Source organism: Oncorhynchus clarkii, chromosome 19 (assembly GCF_045791955.1).
Source record: "Oncorhynchus clarkii lewisi isolate Uvic-CL-2024 chromosome 19, UVic_Ocla_1.0, whole genome shotgun sequence".
Taxonomy (NCBI): domain Eukaryota; kingdom Metazoa; phylum Chordata; class Actinopteri; order Salmoniformes; family Salmonidae; genus Oncorhynchus; species Oncorhynchus clarkii.
In genome coordinates this window covers 15,233,856-15,247,607 of record NC_092165.1, presented here as the reverse complement: position 1 = coordinate 15,247,607, position 13,752 = coordinate 15,233,856, and the positions used below count along the sequence as shown (strand labels likewise).

General features: G+C 42.2%; 1 protein-coding gene across 1 annotated transcript; it reads right to left on the bottom strand.

Moving 5' to 3' along the window:
- On the bottom strand, positions 1–12,640 carry LOC139374758 (uncharacterized). Its single transcript, XM_071115888.1, has 7 exons — positions 12,133–12,640; positions 10,673–10,803; positions 10,301–10,465; positions 6,854–7,006; positions 6,158–6,269; positions 5,816–5,937; positions 1–2,833 (listed from the first exon to the last, which is right to left on the bottom strand). Exons 1-7 carry the CDS (start codon positions 12,413–12,415, stop codon positions 1,802–1,804), a joined length of 1,998 nt encoding a protein of 665 aa, XP_070971989.1. The 5' UTR covers positions 12,416–12,640; the 3' UTR covers positions 1–1,801.
- Between the last annotated feature and the right edge of the window lie 1,112 nt (positions 12,641–13,752).

Below are 13,752 nucleotides of genomic sequence, written 5' to 3'. Positions count from 1 at the left end.
TTCCAATTTGCAATATAATTTAAGAACAAAATACAATTTTCAAACATCTTTCCCATAAATACAGGTATTTTATCAACCAGCACATTTTAGTTAAGCCATAATATTTGTTCTATCTTTTCAGGGGATGAAATTGTAGCTAGCTCTGCAATGCTTGTTTGAAAAAGAGATACTTTGAATGTCAAATCGACAAAGGCCATTTTTAAACAATGAATGAGCTTTTCTTAGTAATCTACTTGCGAACCACTTAGGGTTCAAATACAACTTTTGAATAAGTGAAGCTTTTAGAGAGAGGTTTAGTGCTTTTTTTTTTAATAATCTCAACCCACCCAATTCATATTCATTATATAGATAGGTACGCTTTATTTTGTCTGGTTTAGCATCCCAGATAAAGCAAAATATGTTTTGCTTATATGATTTGAAAAACAAATCATCAGGAGTAGGCAGCGCCATAAGTAAGCAAGTAAACTGAGATGACTAAGGAGTTAAATCAGGGCAATTTTTCCATGGTTGCAGGATCTTGTCTATTTTTACAAGTTTTCTATTGAAATTCATTGTGGAGAGCTTATTTATATATTTTGTGATATGAATACCAAGTATGTCTACTTCGACGTGTGGGCTAAACTCATGACTATGATTACATTTCCATTATTAGCAGCATATAGGCTGTCCACTTTGCAGAGCTGAGACAGAATGGCTATATAAGGAATGGAACATATATGACCAGGGCCCGCTACCATTATCACCTATACAGCTATCCGATGTGGGCGTTAATGAGCCAAATCTCTTTTTCGTCCACTTTCATGTTCAAAAAGATCTACCTTTCTTTACGAATCATTCCTGACTATTTGCACATTCAGATCAAAGTTTTTGTTAATTAATATCATCACACCTTTTGAGTTCCTTTGTCCATGACAGAATATTATTTCACCACCACATTCCTTTTTCCACGCATCTTTCCATGGAGTATGTTGTTCCTCCATAGCGTAAAGCTGTTGATACTCGTCGATTTCCCTCTGGATCTCCTTAGTATCCAGGTTGGCTCTTTACTGCAACCAGTTGTTTACAAAAAGTTTTTAACAATGCGTCTTTTTCACGACGACGACCGGTGGTTTTGTAGTACAGCCACCTAGCACTGTTGTTTGGTTAGCGGTGTTTCCTAGCTGTTAAAAGCTAACTGCGTCTCGGAATCCACGCAAAAACAAGTTTGGTCCATATCTTCCCTACTATATGTCAAGTAGCTGGCAGGTAGCCTAGCAGTTAAGAACCAAAAGTCACTGGTTCAAGTCTCCATGACGACTAGGTGAGAAATCTGTTGATGAGACCTTGATCAAGGCACTTAACCCTAATTGCTCCTGTAAGTCGCTCTAGATAGGAGCGTCTTCTAAATGACTAAAATGTAAATCAAAGTAAGTAAACATGAATTAAGGCACTATCATTTCCTCACTATAAAACACAAGTATCAACCTAAAGGGCCAGTTTCACTCTTCATCAGGAAAGCATTTTTACAGACACCTTCACACCATACATCATATCATCTACTCTACCTCATCATAATCATCCTTCCCTCATGTCACCTCATCCAGTTCCCTACTACATCCAAAACCAACAGAATTAACTACAAACTAACTATTACTACATTACATGCACTATACTCTATACATGGGCTGTGTGCATTTTCTGCTGGTGTATCCTGAGGTAACTCCTCTCTGAGAACATCTTGCAGTGTGTACAGGTGAATGGCCTTTCTCCTGTGTGGACCTTCAAGTGCATCTTCAGCTGGTGCTGGTGGGACAACCTCTTCTCACACTGGGGTCAGCTGTAGACTTTCTACCGCGTGGACCTTCTGGTGCCTCTTCAGGTTGCCAGCATGGGCAAAGCGCATGTGACACTGGGTACAGCTGAAGGGCTTCTCTCCATTGTGGACACTCCTATGTCTGATAAGGTTACTCAGGAAGGAGAAGCTCTTGTAACACAGCTTACACTTGAAGGGCCTCTCCTTGGTGTGAATGGTTTGGTGCTCCTTCACATAGTTTGCTTTAGCAAAGCGCTTCCCACACGTTGGGCAGATGTACAGCTTGTCGGCGTCCGCCTTAATGCTCGGCCTCCCACGTTGTGACCCAATGACACCAGAGGAGGTAGAAGCAGGAGCCACCACCCTCAGGTGGTTAATCTTTGAACTCCTTCCTTGACCTCTAGCCATTGTCGGGGTGTTGTTGGAATTGTGTTCTGTGTTATAGGCTAGGTACCTCTTGTTGTGAACGCCCATCCTGACCCTGTCTGTATTGGTGGGGTAACCAGGAGGTAACTGAGGAAGACTAGACACAGTTTCAGGCCTTCTATGAACCCAGTCACGAGGCATTAGATAAGACCCTGAAGGAGAAGACAGACTTCCTGTTAGACTCCCACCAGGGGGGTCTCCTGTCACTCTCTGTGAAGGCTGAAACCCAGGGTAACCTGCTCTGTTCATCATGGATACTGTGGTGTTTGTATCATAGGAACAGGAGGGTCTATCTCTATCAGCCCAAGGCCCGGCTTCATCCCTGCACTGAGACTGTGAAGAGAAGGGTCTGGGCTGCAGACTGGAGCCTCTGTCTCTCTGATGACCACCAGGACTGAGGTTGTTCAATCCACTTGTCCACTGGTTGTGTTCTGTGTGGTGGTGGAGGAGTCTCTGTCCCTCTTGGTTGGGTCCTTGTTCCAACTCGGGAAGGAAGACTGAAGGCTCCTGATCCATGGTTCTGATCCGGGGCCAGGGTATGTGATCAGTTGCTTCAGAGGTCCACTCTCTCCCACCAGTAACACTGGATATAAGCAGGTCTTCATGGGCTGCAGACTGCAAACAAAGATTGTACAGAAAAGCATATAAGATACTCTTTGCTGTACATATAGAAACATGACATGATATTATATAATGTTAACCACAGTCAAGCCCATCTCTAACACTGTGATTCAAGTACCTAACAATATGGAGCCATTGGAGTTTATTATAAAAAATGTCCTTGTGTGTTAATTAAAGAATTAAGTATAATGTTTTGGTTCGACTGAGATAAGAGCAACTCAGTCCCTGCAATGATACAAAAATAACCAGGTCAGTCAGCAGAGAGTCAATTTTGTATTTAATTTAAACAAAATAGTCATACAATCACAAAACATGAATTTCAGTAATTTTATTGCACAAAACAATACATGTGACAGGTGCAATAACTCTTCTCACTATGGTAACACTTGACCTTTTCTGTAAATATGGTACCCTCGATTTAATGTTAAGATACTTTGGAAAAGGTTCAACATTTACATTTCATACAGCTTCACTACTTGTCAAGTAAACATGAATTACGGCACCATCCTTATCTCACTTTAAAACACCAGTATCAATCTAAAAAGGGACAAAGTTGTCACTCTTCATCAGTGAAGAATATACAGTTGAAGTTGGAAGTTTACATACACTTAGGTTGGAGTCATTAAAACTTGTTTTTCAACCACTCCATACATTTCTTGTTAACAAACTATACTTTTGGCAAGTCAGAAATAATCTCTGTAAACAATTGTTGGAAAAATGACTTGTGTCATACAAGTCATTTTTCCAACAATTGTTTACAGAGATTATTTCACTTATAATTCACAGTATCACAATTCCAGTGGGTCAGAAGTTTACATACACTAAGTTGACTGTGCCTTTAAACAGACAGCTTGGAAAATTCCAGAAAATGATGTCACGGCTTTAGAAGTTTCTGACAGGCTAATTGACATAATTTGAGTCAATTGGAGGTGTAACTGTGGATGTATTTCAAGGACTACCTTCAAACTCAGTGCCTCTTTGCTTGACATCATGGGAAAATCTAAAGAAATCAGGCAAGACCTCCACAACCACAAGTCTGGTTCATTCTTGGGAGCAATTTCCAAACACCTGAAAGTACCTCGTTCATCTGTACAAACAATAGTACGCAAGTATAAACACCATGGGACCACGCAGCCGTCATACCGCTCAGGAAGGAGACGTGTTCTGTCTCCTAGAGATGAACGTACTTTGGTGCGAAAAGTGCAAATCAATCCCAGAACAACAGCAAAGGACCTTGTGAAGATGCTGGAGGAAACAGGTACAAAAGTATCTATATCCACTGTAAAACGAGTCCTATATCGAAATAACCTGAAAGGCCGCTGAGCAAGGAAGAAGCCACTGCTCCAAAACCACCCTAAAAAAGCCAGACTACAGTTTGCAACTGCACATGGGGATAAACATCGTACTTTTTGGAGAAATGTCCTCTGGTCTGATGAAACAAATATAGAACTGTTTGGCCATAATGACTATCATTACGTTTGGAGGAAAAAGGGGGAGGCCTGCAAGCTTAAGAACACCATCCCAACCGTGAAGCACAGGGGTGGCAGCATCATGTTGTGGGGGTGATAGGTGCACTTCACAAAATAGATGCCATTATGTGGAAGGAAAATTATGTGGATATTTTGAAGCAACATCTCAAGACATCAGTCAGGAAGTTAAAGCTTGGTCGTCAATGGGTCTTCCAAATTGACAATGACCCCATGCATACTTCCAAAGTTGTGGCAAAATGGCTTAAGGACAACAAAGTCAAGGTATTGGAGTGGCCATCACAAAGCCCTGACCTCAACCCCATAGAAAATGTGTGGGCAGAACTGAAAAAGCGTGTGCGAGCAAGGAGGCCTACAAACCTGACTCAGTTACACCAGCTCTGTCAGGAGGAATGGGCCAAAATTCACCCAACTTATTGTGGGAAACTTGTGGAAGACTACCCGAAACGTTTGACTAAGTTAAACAATTTAAAGGCAATGCTACCAAATACTAATTGAGTGTATGTAAACTTCTGACCCACTGGGAATATGATGAAAGAAAAAAATTCTCTACTATTCTTCTGACATTTCACATTCTTAAAATAAAGTGGTGATCCTAACTGACCTAAGACAGGGAATGTTTACTAGGATTAAATATCAGGAATTGTGAAAAAACGGAGTTTAAATGTATTTGGCTAAGATGTATGTAAACGTCCGACTTCAACTGTACATCTAAAACCAACAGAATTAACTAAAAACAAACTAATATTACATGTCACTATACTCTACACATTTTCTGCTGACAAATCCAGAGTGAGCTCCTTTCTGAGAACCTCTTCCTGCAGTGTGAACAGGTGAATGGCCTCTCTCCTGTGTGGCCCTTCAGATGCCTCTTCAGGTGGTGCTGGTAGGATAACCTTTTCTCACACAGGTGGCAGCCAAATTTTTTCTTCCCTGTGTGCATTCTCTGGTGGATCTCCACCTGTTTGGGGAAACTGAAGGCTTTCCCACAGAACGAACCAGGGAAGCGCTTCTCTTTGCCACCGGATCTACTGATAGCATTACTACTACTGTCAATGGGCTTGTGTAGCCATTTAGTGTTGAGGCACTGGCATTGTCTGAGGTCTGGTTTAACATAAGGAGAGTGTGAGGAGGACGAAGGCCAGGGAGTGTCTGTGTTGTAGCAGGGTCCATGTTCCAGTTGCTAGATCCTATAGAAGGCAGGCTGAAGGCAGCACCTGTTAGGGGGTTAACCTGACAGTAATTCTCAGTCTCACTGAATCACAACTATAGGAGCATGAAACAGCATCGCGAGCTGAGTCTGTCTGTTCTCTCCAGCCGTATATGGACATGTCCCCGCAGACCAAATCTACACCTCGCCCTGGTCTCAGCCTGTCTTGTCTTGTCGACTAAGTTTGGTTGTTGTTTTTTGTTCGACTGTATGTTTCTGGTTGTAATTAACAGTGTTGTTCCCCAGCCCAGATTTGAGGACAGTGTCACATCCACTGACCTCCAATATGTCATCTCTGGTCCTGGCCTGATCAGTGATGTTATCCGCTGGGCCCTTGGCTGCACCCGTCTGGGTATCCATGATGGCTGCCCAGTCTCCTCTGTTAGCCTCCAGCCAACCACCTGTAGGAAGAGGGTTTACAAAGCATGACAGAGAGAACTCTACGTATGGAGTGTCTTTACCTGGTCAATCACCTGGTAAAGTTAAGACATGCGTTTTTGTATGTAAACATACGTTTTATTGATTTAATTTTATGAATGAAGAAAACACTATAGCCAGGTGCATCACTATTCCCAATGAAGATCTATTACTGTATGTAGGCTATATGTATTTCTCCCTTACCTTTCTCCCCCATCTTTAGTCCACTCAGCAGGTCAGTGCTCTCTCGTCCGTCCTCTATCGTCTCCTCTTTGACCAGCAGCAGATCAGGCTTCCCATCCTCCATGTCTACTGGCTGTAAGATACAGAGTGAGAGGATGTTGGATCAAGAAATCTGATATGAGCACCCTGCTATGGAGCATCTCCTGATTGGGTAATGAGGGATTGCTATGAGTACTATGCAAGTTAATTTGATACTATGCAAAAGTGTTAGTTGATTTGATTACTTGACACTCTAATGGTTACCGAGTGGCGCAGCAGTCTAAGGCACTGAGATGCAGTGTTAGAGGCGTCTCTACAGAACCTGGTTCGATCCCAGGCTGTATCACAACTGGCCGTGATCAGAAGTCCCATAGGGCGGCGTACAATTGGCCCAGCATCGTTAGGGGAGGGTTTGGCTGGGGTAGGCTGTCATTGTAAAATAAGAATTTGTTCTTAACTAACTTCCCTAACTAAATAAATGTTAAATAAAAATGGTTAGATAATTTAAAGGCATGGTCCCACACTTAAGACAAAATTAATCAATAGCTGGGCCCGTATCCACAAAAGAATCTCAGAGTAGGAGTGCTGATCTAGGATCTTTCCATATAATCTAAAAGGCTAAACTGATCCTAGATCAGTACTCCTACTCTGAGAGACAGTAGTTCACCGTGGGCTCACCTCAGGGAGACTGTGTGTGGTCCTGTGCTGCTCAGCTGGTTCCTCTGTGATTTCAGAAGGTGGTGTAGTCTGGTTGTCCTCTATGACCATGGTCCCCTCAGGGTTCCCCCAACCCTCCTCCTTCACCAGCAGCACCTCTGGACCCTCCTCCTCCTGGAAGTGACAGGTGATACAGATTACACAGACATACACTCCCTCATGTACATACACACATATACACTTTCAACATGGGTTGTTTACCTATCCCCACTACATGTGAGTTATTTGCTGTAGTTACAGAATGACTTCATTACTGTTAAACCCATCATGGTGGACATAAATATGATGTTGTGGGTAAAAATTTGTCAGCTATGATAAGTCAAAAGTCATCATCAAACAAACCTGACTAAACTATAATGACGTGGAGAGTAGGTGTTTGTTAGTGTGTGGGTATGTGTAAGTATATTTAGTACGTGTATACTGGTTATAAAGCACTGTTGTATGTGTGCAGAATAGGGTGAGATCAGATGTGATGTATACTAAAGAGAGTCTCAATGAAAGTCTTAGAATGAAAAGTCCCATTTTGTGTTTATTAAACAGAAACAAGTTAAATACACCATATGAAAACCACACACACAAGTCAACAACAAATCTGCATGTACTTGATGAACTGTATTCATTTTCTCATTAAGTGTCTCAGGAATGTTTTCAAATAAAAAAAACACAAATATATCTTGATTAGATAAGTATTCAACCCGAGTCAAAACATGTTAGAATCACCTTTGGCAACGATTACAGCTTTGATTCTTTCTGGGTATGTCACTGAGAGCTTTGCACACCTGGATTGTACAATATTTTCACATTATCCTTAAAACATACTCTTCATGCTCTGTCCAATTGGTTATTGATCATTAGACAGACATTTTCAAGTCTTGCCATCGATTTTCAAGCAGATTGAAGTCAAAACTGTAACTAGGCCCCTCAGGAACATTCAATGTCGTCTTGGTATGCAACTCCAGCATATATTTGGCCTTGTGTTTAAGGTTGTTGTCCTGCTGCAAGGTGAATTCATTTCCCAGTGTCTGTTGCAGACTGACCCAGGTTTTCCTCTAGGATTTTGCCTTTTCTTAGCTCTATTCTGTTTCTATAAAATATTTAAAAAACTCATTCCTTGCCGATGACAAGCACACCCATAACATGATGCAGCCACCACCATGCTTGAAAATATGTAGTGTGGTACTCAGTTATGGGTTGTTTTGTATTTGCCCCAAACATAACGCTTTGTATTCAGAACAAAGTTCATTTCTTAGCCACATTTCTTGCAGTTTTACTTTAGTGCCCATTTGCAAGCAGGATGCATGTTTGGGAATATTTGTATGTACAGGCTTCCTTCTTTTCACTCTGTCAATTAGGTTAGTATTGTGGAGTAAATACAATGCCTTTCATCCATCCTCAGTTTTCTCCTATAGCCATTAAACGCTGTAACTGTTTCAAAGTCACCATTGGCCTCATGGTGAAGACGCTGAGTGGTTTCTTTCCTCTCCGGCAACTGAGTTAGGAAAGATGCCTGTATATTTTTAGTGACTGGGTGTATTGATACACCATCCAAAGTGTAATTAATAACTTCCCCATGCTCAAAGGGATATTCAATGCCTGCTTTTATTTTTATTTGACCCATTTACCAATATGTGCCCTTCTTTGTGAGGCATTGGAAAACCTTCCTGGTCTTTGTGGTTGAATCTGTGTTTGAAATTCACTGCTCGACTGAGGGACCTGACAATTATCTGTATGTGTGACAGAGACGAGGAAGTCATTCAAAATCATGTTAAACACTATGCAACTTGTGTGACACATTTTTACTACTGAACTTATTTAGGCTATCCATAACAAAGGGGTTGAATACTTATTGACTCAATACATTTCAGCTTTTAATTTTTTATTCATTTGTAAAAATGTCTAAAAACATAATTCCACTTTCACATTATGGGGTATTGTGTGTAGGCCAGTGACACAACAAAATGTGGAAAAAGTAAAGTGGTGTGAATACTTTCTGAAGGCACTGTAATTATATGTGTATCACACAATGCCTGACTGCAATATTCTACCCAGGAATATTCAACACTGAAATCTGTTATTCTGACAACAATGAAAATGAACCTGTCTTTAAAAGGAAGACTTGTTATGTGGTTGCCACGAGCAGAACCACAGATATTGTGATGAGCGTGATGGTCTCACACAGTCACAAAGAGTATCTGCACATGGGTTCGCTTCACGCTGCTACAAGGTGCAGGACCAAAACATCAGAGAAGTTTAGCCTTGTGCATCAACGCTCTTAGTTGTTGTAGAAATTGACCCACTACCGCTGTTTACTTTGTGCATCTAAGTCATGTCGCTGAGTCTATATTTATTGCAGGGTTTGATCTAAGCAAACTTTCTATGTTATAGAGTGGAATGATTTTTCTGCTGGTGTATCCGGAGGGAGCTCCTCTCTGAGAACCTCTTCCCGCAGTGCGTACAGGCGTACGGCCTCTCTCCCGTGTGAACCTTCAGGTGCGTCTTCAGCAGGTGTTGACGAGAGAACCTCTTCTCACACTGGGGGCAGCTGTAGGGTTTCTCCCCTGTGTGGACCCTTTGGTGCCGCTTCAGGCTGCCAGACTGGGCAAAGCGCATGTGACACTGGGGGCAGCTGTAAGGTTTCTCTCCCGTGTGGACTCTCTGGTGGATCTCCACATTCTGGGAGCAGCTGAAGCCTTTGTTACAGAACATGCAGAGGAACCGTTTCTTTTTACTATTGCCTGATGTTGCTCCCCCTCCCCGAGCCTTGGCCATTTGGTCCTTTGAGTTCAATACCTGATCAAAAGGGACTCGGGCATGTGAATCGGAAGGTCCCATCGACGTGGACACTGGGTCGCGATCACTGAATGCGTGTGAAGGGGAGTGGGTCTCAACATTTGGATTTGTCTCTAAGCTTTCCCTGTAATCTAAGAAATCTCTGCCTTGTGAGTGTCTGTTTCCTAGGGAACTATCTGCATTCCATGTGGGAGGAATGACGCCCTCTACTTTCACAGCCACCTCATCTACCACTATAACCTCCTCTTTCTCATCTAGGCACCCTTCAGAGTATACACTACTACTGTACTGGTTCCAGTCCCCTCTAGACAGATCAGTCTGTGTCTCTAAACCCAAGGGCATGTTGCCAGGGTCCATCTCCGTAGTGTAAGGACAAGACGGATCATCACCACCAGTGTCTATCGCGTCATCATCACCATCCCCACGGCAATGAACCATCCTCTGGTGAAATACCGGTAAGTAGTCAGAACCGGGAGCAGGAGGACAGCCCAGTCTCCCCCGCCCAAGTCTCTCTGGGTCTGATCTGTGGTCAGAACCTGTGTCTAAGAGCCTGTGTGTCACAGTTAAAGTCTTGGTGTCGATCTCTGACTTGAGGACGGCGTTCTGCGTTCCACTGACCTCCGTGATGCTGCGTCGGGTCCTGGGCTGTGCTGGGACAGTGGTGGGTTCCTCTGTGCTTACAGGGGGCGCTCCAGCCTGGATGTCTCTGCTGTGCTGTGTGTCCTCCTCTCCTTCAGACCTCTCCTGCTTGACTCCAGGACCTGCAGCCTCTGCGTCTGCAGACTAACACAAGAAGAGAGGAGGTTATTACCAGTACATGGGTTGAATTGAATAACAATGTCATAGGGAAGTCTCACAAGCTCCCCTATGGCAGATAAATAAGGATGTACATGTAAGCAAGTGAATAGCTAAGGGGAGCCTTTATGAAATAAACTTGCCAAATGTTAGTCAAATTAACCGTAATTTTTAATGCATCACTATTACACAAACCTCTAGCATGATAACGTTCTGGGTTGAGGTTCCACTCCCCTCATCAACAGTGATTGGTTGGTCATCTCTCCATGTATTGTGTCCCGCTGGCTTCACAGAGCTCCTGTAGCCTCCAGTGAGATGTCCTTCACCTGAGAGAGAGTGATTGGGGGGGGGGGGAAGAGGTAGGCACTGTCAATTAACAACGATATATTGTTCACTATTGATACTGTCTAGAATTGGCAAGGTAACACTTTTCATAACTTGCATCACATTGTTTTCATTGAGGAAATAATAGGAAATGCAGTAATCAAGAATCTGGTTAGAATATGATATTGTGTCATTGCAAGATAGTTAAGTAATCAGGGGATTTATTGCATACTATCCAGAAAGTGAACAAGACCCAATTCTAGGTAACACATGCAGAAGGGAACGGGGAAGAGGCAGTGCGCTATATATGAATGGCGACAGGCTGCACAGCCTTGGCCTTCTGAAAAATGTGTGTGTATCATGAACAATATTAGCATGAGCAACAATAGTGGTTGTTCGCCTTCAAACTGAAAGTCCCCCATTGATGCAAAATTATAAAAATAGTGGAATCATGCCACAATGGGACTAGATCATTCTAAACAAGGTTGGAATGTATTATAAATTCAACAAAAGACAATTTAGTTTAACGCAACAAAATATGTTAATCGCACTGTGGATGTAGACTTCATAAGTGCATTGAAGGCGTACTTATATGCACTGTACAGCCTTACCCCATGTCATGGACCCAAGATCCATAGGTATCAGCCTACTCAGTGACAACCACAGATTACAATTCTGAAAAGTTTACACAAATATTAGCGGTGTAGCTCTTATTGTGTTTAACTGTGGGAAATCACATCGCTATTCAGTCTATTGTATTGAAAAGCATTTTGCAATGTGCACCCTTATACCTATGATCTTGGTTCGGAATAGGCTGTATAATGAGGTGATTTCCCACAGTTATAAGTTCCACAATGCTAATATTTGTTTAAACTATTCACAGTTGTGTTCTGTAGGTGTCACGGAGTAGGCTAATACCCCATTTTATGGACCCAATATCCATAAGTAAGGATGTACATTGCAATGTGAATATTAAATAGGCACAATATTTATGTAACCTTTATTTAACTAGGCAAGTCAGTTAAGAACAAATTCTTATTTACAATGACGGCCTAGCCGGGTAAACTCTAACCCGGATGACGCTAGGCCAATTGTGCGCCACCTTATGGGATAGGCTGAAAGGTGAGGTGATTTCTCACAGTTCCACAATAAGAACTACGACGCAAATGTGTCTACAAACTCTTCAGAATTGTAATTTGTGGGTGTCACTGAGTAGGCTGATACCTCCTTTCATGGACCGAAGATCCATGGGTAAGGCTGTATGTACACTGCAATATAATAATGCAGTGTGCAATATAATAATGTCCACAACACAGTTATGCAAAATGTACCTCTTGCCATTCCTCTGTGTCGGTCGAGGATCTTGACACTACTGGGACGACTGGCGAGGACGCGCTCTCTCATTGTCCTCTCTGCGCGCTCCCGTGCCACTTTCATTTCCAGTAGCTGTAGTTTCCTTCGCAATCCCCTGTTTTCTTTCTGGCTTTGAGTTATTTCCAAACGAAACACTGCATAGTCGTCGTCTACGAGTTTACAGATCTCTGCTACAGCTGCATTCGCTAGTACCTCCATGATGGAGGCCATTTGAGTGTGAAAAACCATACAGTTAGCCATTGTTAGCGTTACCTAGAAAACATCTATCAAACAAGTCCAGTCTCCAGCGCGTATTAAACACTACACGCTGCAAGTATGTGGTGCTGTGCAGTTAAATGAGTCATATATTGAGTTGCAGGGTGTTAATAAACGTCCAAATAACAATGAAAACGCTAAAATTGAAATTGTTCTTAGTCACTGTTCACTTTCTGTTTACTTCTTCTTCGTGTGAGTTTCCGGTAGACTGGACGCTGTGTTGGTTATTGTTGCCTTTCACAGGTCGGAGTGTGAATTGCACATTTTGTCACGAAAAATGAGGGGAAATTGAGAAAATAAATTGCACCACCATCTAACCCACAAAATGTATACACCACTAAAAAACCACACTTTTTTTGTCGACATTTTTGAATGTCAATAACTCTTTGGTCATATGACCTATTGACTTCAAACAAGGTTCAGAATGTCCACTCAGTGGGCCTACACATTGCATACCCTTTAGTTTGTCCATTTTCATCTCACACGTTTTTACATTAATTTTTCAAACTTTCACATTTCAATAGCTCCTTGGTCATGTGACCTACTGACTTCAAACAAGGTTCAGAATGTCCACTGACTACCCTTATATAGTCAGTGGACTATAGTTATTACATTGTACTGGATCTAATATATATATTAGCATTTTACATACATTCATGCGTGTAATAATTTTTTATGACATACTGTGAAAAACTCTCTTGGCTGCTGGCTCTGTCACCTTCAGGCATGCACAGAGCAGACTAAAAGGGGAAGGGAAGCTCTTGACTTGAACCACAGCGGTTCTCTGTAAAGAGAGAGTAATAGACACACCCCTTGACTTTCAATTGGCACCCTTGAGCTGTATGTATTCTCTTCTGATTGGTCTCCATGGTGCTTAGTCAATGGGAACTCCGTTTCCGTTCCCATCATAAAGTTTTTACACAGTCTGGCTGTCTGACTAAAGTGCCAGAGGTATGAGGAGAGACATCCTCATTTGTATTTATGGGAACAAATATTTCCTAACACTTTGGATTCTATTCTTGGACAATCAGAAGACACAATGCAAACAAAATAGATAGTTACTAATTACTGTCCATGAGTAACCTCAACCTTGTGGGTCTGTGGGTGTTTGGGCCAATAAAGTGCCAACTCAATTCTACCACTGACTAGTCTCTCAAGCCCCTATGAATGGGGACACAGGGGAATAGTTTTTAATCTAAACCAGACCTTTTTTACTGGAGAACACTAACCCCAAATTGGGGCTCTTTTCTTGACACACGGTAGCAGTTTACCAGATAAGAAGTCAAGAAGATCAAAAAGTAGATTGTTGTAAGGGTGTATTA

Excerpts from the sequence above, each read along its gene's own strand:
- LOC139374758 (XM_071115888.1), bottom strand. The coding sequence starts at position 12,415 with ATGGCTAACTGTATGGTTTTTCACACTCAAATGGCCTCCATCATGGAG. Across the intron at positions 6,270-6,853 it reads CCACACACAGTCTCCCTGAG|CCAGTAGACATGGAGGATGG; the intron begins GTGAGCCCACGG and ends TGTATCTTACAG. Across the intron at positions 2,834-5,815 it reads CCAGAGATGACATATTGGAG|TCTGCAGCCCATGAAGACCT; the intron begins GTCAGTGGATGT and ends CTTTGTTTGCAG.